This window comes from Alternaria rosae (assembly GCF_020736505.1).
Source record: "Alternaria rosae strain MPI-PUGE-AT-0040 chromosome Unknown BKA58scaffold_14, whole genome shotgun sequence".
NCBI classification, from domain to species: Eukaryota; Fungi; Ascomycota; class Dothideomycetes; order Pleosporales; family Pleosporaceae; genus Alternaria; species Alternaria rosae.
This window is the reverse complement of record NW_025763583.1, coordinates 310,336-327,946: the sequence shown is the minus strand read 5'-3', so window position 1 is coordinate 327,946 and position 17,611 is coordinate 310,336. Positions and strand designations below refer to the sequence as shown.

The following is a 17,611-nucleotide window of genomic DNA, read 5'->3' as shown; positions in this document are numbered from 1 at the left end:
CTGTTCGCAGCTCCCTCGTGATTCGTTGACCCCTTTGATGAAAAGGGCCGATAGAACCGTGTCTCCCGTCCACCCTCGAGATGATCGACAACCACCACGCGATGCGGTCATAGCGCTCAAAGCTTTGCACATAGATTGAAGCGCTGATAACAGGTTTTCCATATCTTCTAAAACTATGGGGACTTTGATGAAATGAGACAGATACCACACACGATCGGGTCTCGGCTCCTCTAGCGTACATTTATGGCTGCGCCGGCCCCGGCTGTACCTGGGATTGGGTGGAGAAGGCCAGTTCATGCCAAGACAGGTATGACATAGGTTAGTTGCTTCAGCGTCATATGGCTGCTGAAGACGTAATGTGGAGGTGTTGTGCAACAGGGCGCAAGTGTGTGTCGTGGGTATATAAGGCTGGCCTTTGATGTGTGGAAGAGCACTATACATCAGCAACTACTCATCACAAAACAACTCCATCTACATTTTCAAACCCACGACCAAGTCGAACTTCACGTCAAACCTCTATCAAACATGTCTGGCCAAGGAGTTTCCCACCAGGGCATTACCGCCCCCGGTCTGAGCGAGGCAGACCAGAACATCAACAACACTACCGAGGATATCAGCAACAAGGCTTCCGGACACAAGGCCAATCTGAGCAACCCCAGTATGTTTTCCCTAGTCAACTCGTCATTTCTTGTGTGGGAGTCGGATGGAATACTGACGAATTGCAGACACCAGCGAAGAGTCCAAGAAGAAGTCTGCTGAGGCGCTCAAGGCCCTTGGTGGTGAGGATGCTTTCTATGGAAAGCAGGGTAAGGGCGAGTAAGGGAGTGGAAGTAGAAGTAGAAAGAGATGATTATGATACCATATTGAGATGAGAATGTAATGTCTTTCAACATCAATGATGCTCCTGCTATATGCGTGATGAGTGATCACCGCTGTCCACTGTGTCTCGTGTTGTGTGGGTATACTATTAGACTTACATTACAAGCTGGAGCTCCTTCGCAGGTGTTACACGTCCAGCATCAGTGTGAGGACGAGACGATGGACTGTCTCGTCGGCGTTCTTTCCACGGGCAAAGCGATGACGTCACCAACATCATCTTCTCTTTCCCCACACATCCCCACCCCAGCCATGCAGCTCACGAAACGTACCACAACAACAACAACGGACACGCACTTTGACGAAATCTTCCATCTCATAACTTCCCTATTACTATCGCACAAACTCCCCCAAAATGACCTCAGAAACCCCCACAATACCCACCCTCCACTCCAAAGCCGAGTACCTCAAAGCCGTCATGTACGAAGGCGTCACCATCCTCGAAGGCACAGCAACATGGTGCAAGAACTGCCACATCGTCGCCCCCGAAGTCGCCAAGATGGTGGCTGAGTACCCGAATGTAAAGTTTTACACGTATGATGTAGAGGAGTGTGAGGATATTGCGCAGGAGCTGGGAGTGAGGAGTATGCCGACGTTTAGTGTGTTCAAGGATGGCGATATCATGGAGGGGGTTACTGGGGCGAAACCGAAGGAGGTGAGGAAGGCTATTGAGGGGTGTTTGTAAGGAGGGAAGGGAGAGGGTGTGAGGGAAGAATGGTGGGGGTGAGAGAATGCCATGATCCCAGACAGAGCCGCTACCGAGGCTCATTAACTTTTTTTTTGTACTCGTCAAATCTCACTGCACCGTCGATGTATGAGCATTAAACTGCGGTGGAATTGCGGCTGCCTAGCGCAGAGGTGAAGGCAGCTTCAAGAAGCGAAACGCCCTTTGCACGATCATCCCACGTTGCAAAGACCTTTCTCACCTGCTCGTATAATTTTCGACACAATTCTTCCAAAGTTCCATGAAGTTAACGCCGCATCCATTCTTCCTCAGTCACAGCATCGACTCTTCCTGATTGATCCATACCAAAGCGTTTCCGGCCAGACACGTATCCAATCCAGTACCACACGTTTCGGCAGTATGTCGGGCTCCTACAGAGAGCATTTACTGCGACGAGAAATGATAAGAACCGCAGAGTACGAAGAAGCTATAGCGCGACTGGAACACACAGCTAAAGATGAGTGGTTGTCAATCATGAAAGACGATTTCCGAGGATGCAAGGCGAGTCTTCAAGCCGCCGGAGTGACATACGAGACCAGCTCCAAAGGTTTTCGCACTGAGAATACATCCGGAGAACACCGCCTACCATCCATCTCGATTTCGGAACTAGTACAAGCAGCGTCGACCGAATCCGAGGCCTGGGAGGATCTCATTGCCCCTACGCTCACTTACTACCACCCTCAAACAGGTTATGATCGCCTGAAGAAAGAGCTTCGAGTACATGATCGAGAGAGGAGAATAATACAAGATGGGTCTATCGAAGCGTCAGGAGCGACGGTACACGACCATAGATCGGAGGAGCTCAAGAACGACATTGCCAATCAGAGGGAAGAGATTTTACAGTGTATATCGAAACGATCTGGCCTTTCCAACAAAGCATACACAGCAATGGTCACGGCAAATCGCGCCGCAAAGAGTAACATCGAGGTACCCGGTGTTGGCACATGGAGTCCTTTATCGGCTGCACCCAAAACAGCCACTACTGCTCCTATACCTTCGCCTATCACAACCACTACAAGCCCTATGTCCACAGACATCATAGTAACTACTGCACAGGTCAAGGTCACTGATGTGCCTTCTGACGTGGTGGTCGTCACGAAGGACGTCCCCGGGACTGCAGCTTCGGATGTGGCTACCCCTGTTCTCACAAGCAAGACCGCCCTCGTCAAGGTGGACGAAAAGCTATCGAAAATCATTCTGTGTCCTCAACAAAAGCAGTACAGCAATGTCAAACGCATCGAACCAGATGCTCTCAGCGTTGGCGACATCGGCTGGTTCCCCGTTCTGCGTCCAACTTTGTTCGCATCTTCCTCCGACATTCACACTGAATTTGGCTACATTTGCGCTAAATCGTATCCGATAATCATCGTGGAGAAGCTGGACGACTGTATGGTAGGCCTGATAATCTCGACATCGGGTGGGAGTGGCCTGAACCGAAAGGGCCCTTCCATCAAAAGCCGGAGCGTTCCTATCGTCCACGAATTATACAGACATTCCACATCATTGGAATGGGGTACCAACATGTATCCCAAGCGAATGCTCCGGGTCGACAGACACGGTGAGTACAACCCCCCTTCAGGCGCCTACGTCGATATGCTCAACACTATCACGATACCCTACGACTCGAGATACAAGAAAGAAGGCAGTATAGTAGCAGCCGATGCTCTTCCTCTCCAACAGATGAGGCTTTCGGCGTTCCTCGCTACCACTGGAGCTGGAAGATCTGGAAGTTTCGTAGAATTCCGTAACTGGCTCGACAAATGGGGTAGCCAGTTCGGTATTGTTTCAGGACTCACGGAAATGGTCGACAAAGCAAAGGCAGAGGCTCCAGCACAGGGTTTGGCTTAAGCACAAGCGGAGATCAAGGCAAAGATGGAAGCTCAGGTAAAGAGAGAGGAGGAGGCATGGATGGAGGCGAAGTCATGGGAAGAAATGAAAGCTCATATAGAGGCGAAGGATCGCAGATATGACAGAGCACTGATAGAAGCTCAAGTAAGAGCGGATATTCAAGCAGAAGCTGAAGCGAAGATTAAGGCTAAGGTACGGTCGGAGGCGAAGGGACGTGAAGAAGCGAAGGCGCGTGAAGAGGCAAAGAAACGTGAAGAGGCGAAAGAATACGAAGAAGCAAAAAAACACGAAGAAGCGAAAAAACATGAAGAAGCGAAACAATTCCATGATACGAAAGAATGGGAAGGGCTCACGCAGGCCAAGGCAACCTGTAGACGCATGTCTGCTATTGGACGCGAAGATGCATAGATACAAATGGATAGAATCGTCAGGGCGTTGACTCGCAGGCCCTCCTGGTGGCCAGTCTGGAGCTCTTAGCATCGCCTTCCGTTGAAATAGTTCGCTAGCGATTCTTCATACGCCTACGTAGAGTAATGTACTCGTCTTACTGTTCTTGATGTGCATCTAGTATTGGCCTTTGGTCAAGTTGCGATATGAAACGAGATGTTATACCCGTACATTCGCATCGATGTATTCTGTCTCACCCCAAAGAGAGATATATGTGTCGATGAACCCCTACTCCACCCATATCCACCAAACCCTCCTCGCATCGCATCGCATCGCAACTCGATCCCCACCCCCAAGTCACCCCACCAATCTCCATCCGGCCATCGCACTACATCCTAGTCCCCGCTGACCACACCCAAGACATGGGGCATGCCTTCCCGTCCCATCCCAGCCAATCACCGTCATCTTAGAAATTGCCGGGTAAGCCCAGCACAAGGGTAGCGAGCGGGGAACACCCGACCTCCACCACTGCATTCAAAGATGCTGACCATCGCTTTTATGTTCTCGCAAGCAAGCTGTAGCGAGGGAGGCTTTTCGGCGTAATCGTGATATATATCCAGCCAGTTGGGAGGTATTGGCCGAGCCGTAGCGGCAGGATTTGAAGAACTGACGAATGAGGATTGCGAATAATGTATATGGAGACCGAGATGGGTGGCTTGGAAGACGGGGCGTGAGATGGATGAGTGGACGACCAAGAAGAGGGCGTTCGAGGTCGTGTACCCCACCGCGCATGTGCATGTGAAGGAGAACTGGTGAGCGGCAGAAGACAGGGATGCTCTCGAGTTGATAAGTGTGGAGTACCCTGAGTTGATGCCTGTGCTGCAAGGTTGCTGTACGATTACTACAAAACCATTCTACATACCTAGGTATCTCTATATCACCTGCTCTGTTGCGAACATAGCTACGACAACCAATCATGGCGACAACGACGGTAACGGCGCATCCAATGGAAACAACCAATAGCACAGACTCTGATCGCATTGTCAAAGAGCCACACCTCGCTCATACATCAACAAACATCTCGATCAGCCCGGAGCTATTTGAGAAACTGTATCTCGCACCAAAAACACCGCACGCAAACGACCGCGTGGGAAGATATGCCAACGCAACGCCCTTGGGTTTCCTGGGATTCGTCATTTCAACCTTCACCTTCTCCATGGTACTAATGGGCTGGGGAGGTGCCGCTGGCATGCAAGCTGTCGTGTAAGTCTTTTCTCCCTCCTCCCCACACCCATCCCCATCTCAACCGCATACTAACCCTCCCGCAGCGGCATATTCTTCTTCACCGGCCCCGTCCTCCTCATTCTCTCCACAATCTTTCTCTGGATCCAAGCTCAATTCTTTCCTATGATGGTATGCGGTCTCTTCGCCGTCTTCTGGCTATCGTTTGGCATGTTGCAATTGCCCACGCTGGGTCTCGCAGCAGCGTACTCACCCACCGGCGATGCGGCAGCAGGGGCGGTAAGCAAAGAGATGAACGCTGTCATTGCGTTGTATTTGCTTGTTTGGGGTTTTGCGTTGGCGACATTCTGGCTGTTTACCATCCGGATCAACATGGTCTTTGCGGGCATCTTTGGGTTTGTGACGATAGGCGCTTGGGTGCTGAGTGGTGCTTATTGGGCGCTGAGTACGGGGGATTTTGATAAGGCGCTGAAGCTGCAGAAGGTGAGTCATTTGGGAAGCTTTGGAGGATCATTACTGACGCTCAAAGGCCGGTGGAGCGCTGCTCTTCATAGTTGGCTTGCTGGGTTGGTACATGCTCTTCGTCATCATGGCTGCGGAGATGCGCTGGTCTGTGTGCCCGCCTGTTGGCGATCTCAGCAAATACTGGGCGAAGACGGATGTTGAGATTGGTGCAAATGCAAGCGAGAAGAAGGATTGAACATCAGTCATGCCTTTTGAGAGCGACTCCTGTGTATTGTAATCGCGTGGTAATATCTTGTATGTCATTGCGAATATGGAACTCTTAACCAGGACAAAGGCCATCATGGCCCTCCAGTTCCAGCGATCTTCTTTTCCTGCAACTCTTTTCTATCGCGTCTCTGCACAGCAACAGTCTTACTAGTGTATTTTCTCTTATCCACAGATGGGATAAAGAATGCAGCGACGACTCCTAGCAGCCCAAACGCCAATGCTACTAGATACGACAAATGCGCCCCCTCCAAGTATGCTTGCTTGTTCCCTAAGCTGGCTGCAGCTCGGATAGCAGGGGTTATGCCTGGTATAGCCTGATACCCGGCAGCCGTGTTTGCTCTCGCTGCGGTGATCAGCCTAGTGACAATATCCGACGAGAGATTGAAGGGTGCGAGATTGGCACGAACGCGCGCAGGCAAGGCGTCTCCGTATTTGTTGTTTGTGACGTTTCCAAAGATGGCGGTAGCGACAGCGCCAGCAAGCAGGCGAGAAGTTCCTGCAAGACCAGCTGCAGTGCCAATATCTTCCTGATATACGATTCCGAAGCCTACCAAAACCATGCCGTTCAGAAGGTTGACAGAGGTACAGGTCGAGATGATGACTGTCAGAATGATTGACTTGACGGGATTATCCATTGTAGATGTAGACATGGCGCCGACGCAGGCTGTCTGTAGGGCAACGGCGAACATGATGACCCAACGTTGATGCCCGATAACCTTGCTGAAAGCCACGATGATGCCACCAATGATGGTTCCGAGTGGCAGAACTTCGGCGTACAAACCTTTTGATATTTCGTCGCTGGCGTAGATGAGTTGTGACAGGCGTGGCCACAAAGTTGCATTTGAGTAGTATTGCATCCTGTGTTTCGTTAGCATTGGCCGTATTATCGAGTGATGAAACTTGCCCGCCTATGGCCATGACTAGCATCGGCACGGTAAAGTGGCGTAATGCCCTAAAGAGACGTGGTGGGAACAGCGGTGCCGTTAAGTTATAGTAGGCCTCGTAGAATCCCAGACCGATCAAGGTCACCAGTCCGATGATGATAGGTGCGAGAACTGTCGCAGAAACCCAAGGAGCCTGAGATCCACCCCAGCTGACACCAACGATGAATAGTGTACACCCTGCCAGGAATAGGAATAGTCCCAACCAGTCGAATTCGCGCAGAAGCTGGCCGGCAGTCTTTCCATGCTCGGCCTTCTTGTCTTTCCAGGATGGTGGGTGGTAGAAGAAGAACAGAAGGGCAAGGTTGATAGCCTGGAAGCCTATCATGACATAGTAGCAAATGCGCCAGTTGCCCGTCTGCTTGATAATGACCCAACTGACCAACGGCATGATCTGTGCTATGATCGAAGCAGCGTCGAATAACCCAATAGTAACATGGCGATATTTGCTCGGCACGATTTCTTGAACCGCACCAAATGCCATTTCCAGGAACCCGGAGCCGCAGCCAAACAAGGCACCACCGGCTATCATCTGGTTGATGCTTTGTCCGGTTGCTGAAACGATGCTGCCGATGATGAGAATGATAGCTCCGGCAATGAAGAACCATCGCCTGCCGAATATGTCTGAAAGTCGTCCACCAACAGTGACAAACATGGCGCCACCAAGGTTCCAAGATATCGTAATCCATGTGTATCTGGGGTCTGGGCCAAGATCGGCATTGATGTATGTGAGAATTGCTGGTGGGATGAGGAGGGTGAATAGGTAAGCGTTGTAGCACATGGCCATAGACACGGCTGCCATCAATGTGCGAACTGGAACGTGTTAGACATGACCGGGAGCCAGCGCTGATGTTTGGCATTACGCACAGGTCATGCCGACATCTTCACCGGTGGTTTGTAGATGGCGGACGATCTCTTCGTTGGCGTCATTACTGTGGACGTAGTTGTCGTGTTCCGATGTGTTCGTGCTGTGGTCGAGCGCTTCAATATGCGCCACTGAGGGCTCGCGGTCTCCTTTCGCAGCCATAGCGTAGCAAGCGACAATAGAGAAGAATGATACGAAGTACTTAAAATATCTGAATCCAGAGCTGAAGGATCAGCACTGTCATAAATACCGTTCTGCTGTTCCCTAGTGTGATCCGTCAGCTACCCCAGGAATCACCCCAAACCGCCCCACCCATGCGTGGAGATAGCGACATGCCACTTATGCACGGGCAAGCGACTCAAAATTCTAGTACGCTTGGGGGTGTTGTACCGATATGAGCATACGCACCGTCATTGCCGGTTTGGGTAAAGAACTGCATGCTGTGTGGCGTCAGTCAGGAAATGTGATTGGTCATGGCTCCTGCGGTCGGAAAAGCATAGCCAATGCCGACTTAGTATACCCGGTGTTGGCTATCGTTGTCCTGTATGCGCAACAGTCAGCGGAGAATTACGCTCTGTAGATCGCATCGCCGTCGGAGTTTTAGTATGCCCCAAAGCACATGGTGTGCCAAACACCCAACACATGTCTTCCAATCTCTGTCCTTGTATTTCGACGCCTCAGGAGAAGGACACCTGATCGAATTCGTTCGTTCTCGTAGAACGAGACATATTTTCGTTTGATACGCTGCGCAGTCAGATTGAGATGATAGACACAAGCGAAGATAAAAGATCAATTTTTGTCATAGCCGGATATCGCGAGTATGCCGTAACGCCTTCAAATGCTGTATCCACGAACGCCACCGAAAAGAAAGAAGGAAAATCTCATAGGGCCTCGAGTTCGAAGTCGTCCAGCTTGTCGCGGTACTTCATAATGTTGCGCTTAATCTTGGAGGAGTCGACCCATGTGACGAAGTCTTCCATATTCCTTGAGACCAAGTAGGCTGGGTCTGTGATAACGTCGGTTCCGACTCTCACGTGCTGTGTATCTGTTAGCTACTGGTCGCGTCTGTGCAGACTTTGTCTGAAAGATCATGTTCCGCGTCCAGCGTGCTTACCCCTTGTTCAACGAGTGTAACAGCAGATTGTACGTGATCTGCCATACGTAGCCGGGTCATGATGACGGGTAATCTCCTCCGTGCAAATGCGCTCACTGTGAGCTTGTGCTCGACATCGGACAGTTTTCCACGCCCGCCGCCACCAGTACCTAGCAAGCCCATCGAGAACAGCTTCTCCAATATCAGGTCCTCTTGCTTGGCACGGAAGGGATCAGATGGATCGAGGTTTGCGATTCTGTGGGCGAGTTGTCGCAATGAGCCGGCGAGCTGGTTGTATTTTCGGTAGTCGTCGCGTCCTTGGATGGCGTAGCGGCGCATGACGGCGGCTTCTCGGTGGTCATTGTCGCTTTTGTAGGTGTTGAAATCGACCTGTGGAACACATTAGTGTCTCTGAACAACTCTTAGTAGCTTCATGTACTGGAGAGAGCACCGGTGGGCATGACGAAAATGGCGATCGTTTGCGCGGCTACCCAGGCGGCGATGCGCAAAGGCGGAGGAGAGGAATAGGTGATGCATACCTTCTTCAAGAGCTTCTGCTCATGATGCTTGAGTTTGCGCACCATACTGACGTAGAGGGTATGGCGTTGTCGTGGGTAGTGGGTCGTGAGTTTGCTTGCGATGGCTTCGCGACGACGATGAAGATCCAAAGAATTATTTGACAGGGGTGCAGCGGGCGCTAGCGGTAGCGCAACTGCCCCTCCAATGACGCGTGGGGTGCATCCAAATTACTTTTCACTGTTCGAGTCAAACACCCTCACAATCATCCCTCCGAACACATCCCCAATCATGCCGACAGTTCACTTGCTCGACTATGTCGCCGGCAACGTCCGCTCTCTCGTCAATGCCATCGAGAAGGTTGGCTACACCGTCGAATGGGTCAAGACGCCCGCGGATGTGCCCTCTGCCGAGGTACCACCGCCCTCTCACGAAGACGCGCGCAACAATTGACAAGTGCTGATAGAGCATCGCCCCTAGAAACTCATCATTCCTGGCGTCGGCCACTTTGGCCACTGCATGTCCCAGCTAGAGAAAGCCGGCTACGTCGAACCCATCCGCGAACACATCAGGGCGGGCAAACCTTTCATGGGAATATGCGTTGGTGTGCAGGCATTGTTCGAAGGCTCGGAGGAGAGTCCCGAGGTGAAGGGTCTGGGAGTCATCCCTATGCGATTACGGAAGTTTCAGGATACGGACAAGAGCGTACCGCACATCGGATGGAACAGCGCAAATACATCGCGCACCGGAGAAGTCACGGATGACTCACTGTACGGCCTTCGACCAACCTCGAAATACTACTATGTTCACTCATATGCCGCGATATATGAGGAGGGTCTGCTGGAGAAGGATGGCTGGGCAGTAGCTACAGCACGGTACGGCGACGAGGAGTTTATCGGCGCAGTCGCAAAGGGAAACATCTTCGCCACACAGTTCCACCCTGAGAAGAGCGGCGCAGCGGGTCTACGTGTCCTTAAGGCTTGGTTGGATGGCAAAATATCGCAGAAGCTACCCGAGAAGCCATCAGAAGCCGAAACAAAAGAAGGGCTTACAAGACGCGTCATCGCCTGCCTCGACGTACGAACCAATGACCAAGGAGACCTCGTAGTAACAAAAGGTGACCAATACGATGTCCGCGAAAAGGAGGGAGCCGGCGGCGGGGTGCGTAACCTAGGCAAGCCCGTCGAAATGGCAAAGAAATACTACGAACAAGGCGCCGACGAAGTCACCTTCTTGAACATCACATCTTTCCGCAACTGTCCCGTAGCCGACACACCGATGCTCGAGATCCTACGCCGAACCAGCGAAACCGTGTTCGTGCCGCTAACAATTGGCGGAGGCATACGCGACACAGTAGACACAGACGGGAGCAAGATATCGGCCCTCGACATCGCAACCATGTACTTCAAGTCCGGCGCAGACAAAGTAAGCATCGGCTCCGACGCCGTTACCGCAGCAGAAGAGTACTATGCGCGAGGAAGCAAGCTATCCGGCACCACGGCCATAGAAACCATCTCCTCCGCGTACGGCAGGCAAGCCGTCGTTATCAGCGTGGATCCAAAGCGCGTCTACGTCTCTTCTCGCGATGCAACACCCCACCACACCATCAAGACCACAACTCTGGGACCAAACGGCGAGGAGTACTGCTGGTACCAGTGCACCATCAAGGGTGGACGCGAGGGCCGCGACTTCGACGTCCGACAACTCGTCACCGCAGTCGAAGCCATGGGCGCAGGAGAGATTCTGCTAAACTGCATCGATAAAGACGGAAGTAACAGTGGATTTGACACTGAGCTCATCAACGATGTTAAGGATGCGATCAAGATTCCTGTTATCGCGAGTAGCGGAGCAGGACACCCAGGTCATTTCGAAGAAGTGTTTGCGAAGACGAAGACGGATGCTGCGTTGGGTGCTGGAATGGTGAGTTGTACATTTTCTTCCTTCTCATGAGATGGGATCGACTTGGACAAAACTAACAACATGACAGTTCCACAGAGGCGAATACACAGTCAAACAAGTCAAAGACCACCTACAAGAAAAGGGGCAAGTCGTGCGGCCGTTCGAAAACGATATATAAGTTCTAGCATCCAGAGTGTCTGCCGACCAGGAAGGCCGGGTCGCTCTAGTATTTCGTAAACATGTATATATACAGAAGTAGAGTTTCTCTTCGCCAGATGTAGACCACATTCTCGTACCAGTAGATTTGTGAAAGTACGTCTCGTGTCATATTGCCCCAGCACCCACACGCGAAGAAGTTCTCCGCCGTTCAAATTCCACGACTGATGCATTTCTCGTAGTGCAGATGCGCCGCGCTGTGCCGCATGCCCATCCATCTACACATGGTATTCGTCCAGATGCTCTGCGAAAATCTCAACGCGGAAGTCGCTTTTAGTGATCAGATGCAGGTGTATGGTTCCGTGTATCCTCATCTTGAATCGTGTAATGGTAGTATCCTTCACTTCCTCCTCTTCATAACCTTGGTGCACATATCCACCAGTCCGGTCTTAGCTTCGCTTTCCGGGAAGAATGATATAGCCTCGATGGCTTTGTCGACGTAATCTTGTGCCAGAGCGCGGGTTTGCTCCAGACCCGAACTTTGAGAGACGATTTCGCGAGCCTAAATCAACATGTCAGCACTCCACTCTGTATCTCATGTGGTCCGACTTTTTCAGGACTTACCCTCTGAACATCCCCCTCCTTCGAAAACTTCCTCCCGACCAACTTCCCCAAACTACTCTCCTCCTTCCACGCAAACAACAACGGCGCAGTCGCAAGTCCCAATTCCAAGTCCGCACCCGCCGGCTTCCCCAATTCTGCCTCGCTAACCGTGTAATCCAGCATATCGTCTACAAGCTGGAACGCAAGACCGAGGTTCTTGCCATAGAGATACGCCGCCTCCACAACTTCAGGACTCGAACCACCCAGGATAGCTGCGGCGCGACAACTTTTCGAGATGAGGGATGCAGATTTGAGATATGTTTTTTGGAGGTAGTATGACACTGTGTCTTCTGTCCAGGAGGGATTCTTCTCGTCTCGAGCGGTGTTTTTGAGTTGCATGAATTCACCCTCGACGAGATTTGCAATCACTGTGGCCAGTAACTCTGTAACTTCGGGATCTCGCAGCCTAGCCAGCGCAACGGATGCACGCCCAAGCAGGAAATCGCCAGCCAGGACGGCCATCTTGTTACCAAATTCGATGTTCGCGCTGGGTGCGGCGCGGCGGGAGACGGAGTGGTCGATTACATCGTCGTGGAGTAGACTGGCTGTGTGGATGAGTTCGGTGATTTCAGCGAGTCGCCGTTGGGAGGGGAGGATATCGCTGTCTTCAGGTGTGTACGCAGAGTCATGTCGTATACTGCTAATGGGACTCTGGTCTGGGTTCTCGTCTGCCAGGATCCGCGGGTTGGTAATTGAGATATCTGCACTTTGACTCCCGATTCCCAAGTCCCGTCTTGAACTCCGTGGTGTGAGGGCTGTGGCTCGGCTCATGAGCAGGACGAGCATGGGCCGCACGTATTTTCCTTCGCTTTGTGTGTAGTACTTTGCGACGGTGTCGAGGGTGGGGTGGCCGGACCCGAGTAATGATCGTATGTTTCCGGTGAGAAACTTCATCTCGCGGGCGACGGTTTGGAAGGGGTCCATCTTGATGGGCGCATCTGGTGGCGGCGAGGACATGACGTTTTGCGCTACGTGGGCTGCGGCGGCCCAGGAGGACTGGTATCGCCGCCGCGAGGGGTGGTGCAGCGTTTGTGTCGCATTTTTCTGGGTGTGTATTGAGCGGGCGAGGGCGGCGCTACGGTAGGAATGTGTTGAGATGTGTGATAGTGAGCAAGTTTGCTGTCGCGCGATGGACGTCGCGAGCCGGGGTGTTCGGCTCGTCATGGAGGGTTGGTCCTCGAAACCTTGTCTGAAACGGCGAGAGACGGTGCAATTGAGGGGTTGAAGCAGCGTCTCGGGGGCGTGCAGAGTTGGTGGTGGTGGTGGTGGTGAAGTGGGCTAGTGATATGTTCGCCCGCAGCTATCGGCTAGATTTGTCGAAGTCAAAATATCCATGACGTTCCGAACGCTAGCTTCCCTCGGTCGCCGCACATCCCTGTCGCGTCGTCTATGCCGCGTGCCTGTGACGATGTTTCTTACCGTGTACACAGCATACGCCAAACAGCCATGGTCTTGCTTACTATGACTCCCGGTATCGTCCGGGCAGTCGCAAAAGCGAAAGACCTATCCACCGATGAATACAAGAAACTCCAGCACGCCGACGAGCCCTCGCTTGCGGAGCCTGAAGTCGGGAATCCCATCTCCCACAGCCAGTTGATCGACCTGTCAAAGCTGCTGAAGAAGCATGTTTCTAAAGACACCAATGACGCTTTAGAGACCACAGAAGACACCTCGGAACCCACACCAACAACCCTAGCCGCCCTCCTGCACAACACAACAATCTACATCCCACCGCCTCCCCCCAAGCCCACCCAAACTCCCGAATACCACGCCCTGATGGCCCGTCTCCGCGCCGAGCAAGAAGCCCTCTCTTACGAGCGCATGCTGCACCCACCACCAACACGCGAATCCTTTTCGCAGCGCTTCCCCCGAGCCCCAGAACCGTTCTCGATTGGAGCAACGCAAACAACCAGCGAAGAAGACGATTTATCGTATGAGGAAGTGCATAGGCAGATCATCCTCATCATAAACATCTTGATTTCGATTGTGTGTGTGGCAGTATTCATCTGGGTTGCCGCGCGACACTGGAGTGTGGGAAGTAGGCTAGGACTCAGCATGGGAGGATCGTTGGGCATTGCCGTGGCCGAGGTGGCTGTTTACAGTGGGTACGTGAGGAAGGTGCGGGAAGCAAAACGCTTGGAAAAGAAGAAACCAGAGATCAAGGAGATTGTCAAAACATGGGTACTGGGCGACGACGATGGAAAGGAGGGTGACACGACAGGGTGGAAGGAGAAAGACGTGGATGGAGTCAGGTTCAGAAAGGGCAAGCATCGTTGAAGATGGTTCAGATTACGCCAGTCATGCTCGAAAGAATACCCATCATTACTGCTCCCAAACAACGCCTGCAATGCAGTTGAAGTCCCCCCGCGCCAACGCACAAATCACATGCTAGAAATGTTCCCCAACTTCTATTTCTTGTCCTTCCTTCGCCCGGCTACACCCCCAGCGAACCGCCCAAGGTTGCTCAGACTGGACCTTGGCTTATGGCCCTGCACTGGACCCGGCGGCGCGGGTTGGGGAGGTGGCCGCATCGCGTTCGCCGGACTGCCAGGCCTCAGCCCAGCGACGCTCTTGGGAGGTGCACTCGGCGTGGGCGCCCTTGGTCCCATCTTCTCCTGCATCTCTTCCTCCTCACCCATGCTGGCCATTCGTTGAGTACGTCTAGCCTTCTCCTGCGTCTGCTTAAACCTGTCGAGCAGTTCTGACCACTTGACGGTTCCACCAGCCTCGGGGCCGCCCAGACCATCCCTTGGCTTCAAGCGGCCAGGACGTTCGAACGTCGAAACGTTGGATCCTGCAGAGGATGGAATGCCGCTGCTAGCACTGCTGTTCGAGCCAACTTCTGAGCTTTTTTGCCGCAAGTGGTTTAGGGTAGGGGAGGAGGAGGAAGGGTGCACATACGTCGAGCTGCTGCGTTGCGGCGCAATGTGCAGGTAGCCAATGGCCGAGACGCTGTTGAGCCGGTTCTTGAGCGCTGCAAACGCTGACGATTGAGGCAGTAGCATGAGCAGGCCGTACATGCACTTGTAAAGGTGTGGGTACCGCTCCGGCTCGAGGAGCTGCATGCGCAAGTCTAGCCAGTACAGTTAGTAGGGCAACACGGTTTGAGCAGGAGAGGATCTTACAGGTGAAGACGGGAGACTCGAGCAGCTGGACAAGCTTGTCGATTTGGATGAGCATGTTGACGGTCATCTCAAGGTCCGCACTGGTATAGTTAGTAGCGGCCCATTCAATACCACATCGAGGAACCTACAAAACTTGAAGCAAATGGTATGCTTGCTCATAAGCCTGGGCAAGAAGACAAAGTGAGAAGGTAGCGACAGCGTTGTTGCACCACGCCTTGAACAAGATAACAAAGAATGATTGACCATCCTTGTTGTCAAGATTCCTGAGCCGTCTCCGTAGGTCAGCAAGCTCTGGTGCAGTGATGAGGTTGTTGTTGAGGTTTTGGACCATAATACTGGCGAACTCGACGTCCTCGTCCTTCGCAAGGCAATCAGCCATGGTACGGTATATGCGCTCAGCACTTAATGTTATGCAGAGCTGTCGGATGATGAGATTGCCACGAGTTTCGAGGAGTCGGCGGTCTGTACAGAACAGCTTCAGAAGATTAACCATGAATGAAGTGAAGTAAGTATCATCGCTGTGCAGGGAGATCTGCGAGAGAAGAAGCAAGTCGCGCGTAACGACCGCATCTGAAGGGTCCGAAAGCGTCTTCAGCAATGCAGGGAATGTACCGTCGTCCACTGTTAGTATCTAGAGGCGGTTAGTGATTGCTTTGCTGTTTTGAACTTTGCACTTACTCTACCAGGCGCCATTCTATGCAGCATTATCAGCCATGCTATGGCCGCAACGCGAGTGGCTTCGTGCTCATTCAGGAACTGCAGTGTTAGAGCACTGACAGCAGCTTGGTAGTCCAGCTCCGGTATTGGACGAGGGGATGGACCTCTTTCCTCCGCTGGTGTGGGCGATCGTGTACCCTTGCCATCTGGCGATTCAGCCTTGTTTGCTTGATCGCGGATGACTGCCTTGAGCAATCGGCCAGATAGATTAGAATCGCGCCGCTGCGTGCCGGTGAGCTCTTTACCTAGCTCAGATAGGGAAGGCGGTAGCTGAATCTGTCCACCTGCAGCACCATCGCGGGGGCGGTCATCGTCAGATAACGACAGTATGTAGTCCATCAACGAGGCGTTGACCTTTACCGCAGCTTTGCGAACGGTGTCGACGTCGTGCGACATTCTTGGCAAAACATGCGACAATAGACTGGGAACAAACGGCATGATGTCCTCTGGGCAAATGTCGAAGAAGTTGTCTATCCAGCGGAGTGCCGTGAGGAGTATCTCGGTCTGCTCTTCTTCCGTGCCTGCACGAATTAGCTCTGGTCTCCCTTCCAAATCCATCTCAAGACGTACCTGATGGGGGCACCAGGAAGTCAACCAGGATTTCAAGAATCTTGGGATGGTCAACGTGCACATCCTGACCAGGTATCCAGTTTCCGTCTCCGTTGACAGACTTTCCGCTGTCGCCAGAGAGGGAGCCGCTTTCTCCGCTTGCCTCGCCCTTGTCGTTGACCGAATCGTCCAGCTCGAGAGGCGTGCTATCTGTCGCTTCGCTGCCACTATGGATGCTACCCACAGAGTTCCTGCGATCGTCCTTGCTGTTGCTCCTCTTGCTTTCCGCTATGCCCTTCTTGATACGCGCGATCTTCTTGATCTCACTCAAGAACCTGTCCAATGCCGCCTGCGTCATGGTGTATACATCTTGGTTTGTGTCACTCAGGAATCTGAAGAGACCGCCGAGGAAACGCGGGAGGTGAGCGATGAGCTCGAGATCGGGTATGGAGTCGAGCAGCGTGATCCATGCCACGAGGAAGGAACGTGTGAACGGGTTAAGAACATAGATGCGTTCTTCGAGGAGGGGCAGGAATCGTTCGAGGTTGAAAGCGAATGGGTGGGGCTCGTCTTCGGGGTCTTCTTGGTCGGGAGTGTCGTGTAGTATGGATACGTAGCTGGCAGCCGACTCGGAGACGATGTCTTTGATCAGGCGGTCCAGCAGCTCTGCGCCGTTCTTGACTGAGAGCTCCGAATCTGCAGCCATCTGGACGGTCCGGGCCGTGTTAGCCTTGTCTCACCAAGTGTAGGAGACATTATGGGTCTTCTCACCTTACACAGGGCATCGAACACCTGATTGAAGTATACGAGTATCTCGCCCTTGGCGACCTTTGCGATGTTGTACATGCTCTCGCACGCATAGTACCTAACCCGGGCATCTTGGTCGCTGAAGCACGCGAGGACCGGGGGGACGATTTCTTCGAGATAGCGGGCCACTTCCTGAGGAAAGATCAGTACATAGGTAAGCTGTACATCATATATGTCTACGCACCGGGCCCAGGGCTATCGAAGCCGCAGCTAGCCCGATCAGACCGCCGTTGCGGGCGTGGGGCTGGTGGACAGCATAGGCGTACTCCTGGCACAGCTGGCGCACGATGCGGGCTATCCTGTCGTGGTCCTGGGCGGCGAGGGCATCGCGGATGAGGCCTTCGAGCTCGAGTGCGCCGCTCTTGCGCTTGTCGTAGAGCTTGTCGTTGAGGGCTTTGGTGATATTGACGTCCATGGTGAGGTCGCGGGCAGGACAAGTCTACATGGTGCAGCGGCCGGCCTATCGCATCT

The 17,611-nt window shown here is 52.8% G+C and overlaps 11 protein-coding genes across 11 annotated transcripts; 6 read left to right on the top strand and 5 right to left on the bottom strand.

Moving 5' to 3' along the window:
* The first annotated feature begins 85 nt into the window (after window positions 1–85).
* On the top strand, window positions 86–1,015 carry BKA58DRAFT_395033 (uncharacterized protein). The gene is made up of 2 exons (XM_046171246.1): window positions 86–658; window positions 726–1,015. The coding sequence occupies exons 1-2, from the start codon at window positions 526–528 to the stop codon at window positions 818–820; spliced, it is 228 nt and encodes a 75-aa protein (XP_046019997.1). The 5' UTR covers window positions 86–525; the 3' UTR covers window positions 821–1,015.
* Window positions 1,016–1,131: 116 nt separating this feature from the next.
* Window positions 1,132–2,028, top strand: BKA58DRAFT_395032 (thioredoxin-like protein). The gene has a single exon (XM_046171245.1). The coding sequence runs from the start codon at window positions 1,232–1,234 to the stop codon at window positions 1,559–1,561; it is 330 nt and encodes a 109-aa protein (XP_046019996.1). The 5' UTR covers window positions 1,132–1,231; the 3' UTR covers window positions 1,562–2,028.
* Window positions 1,748–3,525, top strand: BKA58DRAFT_450659 (uncharacterized protein; the record flags this gene model as incomplete). Its single annotated transcript, XM_046174356.1, has 1 exon — window positions 1,748–3,525. A coding segment is annotated over one exon (1,701 nt), but the record flags the coding sequence as incomplete, so codon positions are not given.
* On the bottom strand, window positions 3,269–3,970 carry BKA58DRAFT_450653 (uncharacterized protein). The gene has a single exon (XM_046174355.1). The coding sequence runs from the start codon at window positions 3,926–3,928 to the stop codon at window positions 3,521–3,523; it is 408 nt and encodes a 135-aa protein (XP_046019994.1). The 5' UTR covers window positions 3,929–3,970; the 3' UTR covers window positions 3,269–3,520.
* Window positions 3,971–4,635: 665 nt separating this feature from the next.
* Window positions 4,636–5,867, top strand: BKA58DRAFT_432854 (plasma membrane ammonium transporter). Its single transcript, XM_046173149.1, has 3 exons — window positions 4,636–5,098; window positions 5,164–5,560; window positions 5,607–5,867. Exons 1-3 carry the CDS (start codon window positions 4,812–4,814, stop codon window positions 5,775–5,777), a joined length of 855 nt encoding a protein of 284 aa, XP_046019993.1. The 5' UTR covers window positions 4,636–4,811; the 3' UTR covers window positions 5,778–5,867.
* A 13-nt stretch (window positions 5,868–5,880) lies between these two features.
* Window positions 5,881–7,777, bottom strand: BKA58DRAFT_432853 (fungal trichothecene efflux pump; the record flags this gene model as incomplete). Its single annotated transcript, XM_046173148.1, has 3 exons — window positions 5,881–6,667; window positions 6,714–7,563; window positions 7,618–7,777. 3 exons carry the CDS (start codon window positions 7,775–7,777, stop codon window positions 5,881–5,883), a joined length of 1,797 nt encoding a protein of 598 aa, XP_046019992.1.
* A 613-nt stretch (window positions 7,778–8,390) lies between these two features.
* On the bottom strand, window positions 8,391–9,349 carry BKA58DRAFT_395025 (uncharacterized protein). Its single transcript, XM_046171244.1, has 3 exons — window positions 9,248–9,349; window positions 8,730–9,098; window positions 8,391–8,652 (listed from the first exon to the last, which is right to left on the bottom strand). The coding sequence occupies exons 1-3, from the start codon at window positions 9,290–9,292 to the stop codon at window positions 8,497–8,499; spliced, it is 570 nt and encodes a 189-aa protein (XP_046019991.1). The 5' UTR covers window positions 9,293–9,349; the 3' UTR covers window positions 8,391–8,496.
* Window positions 9,350–9,515: 166 nt separating this feature from the next.
* BKA58DRAFT_326306 (uncharacterized protein) lies at window positions 9,516–11,301 on the top strand (the record flags this gene model as incomplete). The annotated part of the gene is made up of 3 exons (XM_046168052.1): window positions 9,516–9,638; window positions 9,705–11,144; window positions 11,212–11,301. 3 exons carry the CDS (start codon window positions 9,516–9,518, stop codon window positions 11,299–11,301), a joined length of 1,653 nt encoding a protein of 550 aa, XP_046019990.1.
* A 378-nt stretch (window positions 11,302–11,679) lies between these two features.
* Window positions 11,680–12,899, bottom strand: BKA58DRAFT_326637 (decaprenyl-diphosphate synthase subunit 1; the record flags this gene model as incomplete). Its single annotated transcript, XM_046168074.1, has 2 exons — window positions 11,680–11,841; window positions 11,904–12,899. The coding sequence occupies 2 exons, from the start codon at window positions 12,897–12,899 to the stop codon at window positions 11,680–11,682; spliced, it is 1,158 nt and encodes a 385-aa protein (XP_046019989.1).
* Window positions 12,900–13,403: 504 nt separating this feature from the next.
* On the top strand, window positions 13,404–14,219 carry BKA58DRAFT_326565 (endoplasmic reticulum-based factor for assembly of V-ATPase-domain-containing protein; the record flags this gene model as incomplete). The annotated part of the gene is made up of 1 exon (XM_046168073.1): window positions 13,404–14,219. One exon carries the CDS (start codon window positions 13,404–13,406, stop codon window positions 14,217–14,219), a length of 816 nt encoding a protein of 271 aa, XP_046019988.1.
* Window positions 14,220–14,350: 131 nt separating this feature from the next.
* BKA58DRAFT_326352 (vacuolar protein 14 C-terminal Fig4p binding-domain-containing protein) lies at window positions 14,351–17,555 on the bottom strand (the record flags this gene model as incomplete). The annotated part of the gene is made up of 7 exons (XM_046168062.1): window positions 14,351–15,001; window positions 15,042–15,147; window positions 15,196–15,698; window positions 15,746–16,305; window positions 16,355–17,039; window positions 17,105–17,272; window positions 17,325–17,555. 7 exons carry the CDS (start codon window positions 17,553–17,555, stop codon window positions 14,351–14,353), a joined length of 2,904 nt encoding a protein of 967 aa, XP_046019987.1.
* Between the last annotated feature and the right edge of the window lie 56 nt (window positions 17,556–17,611).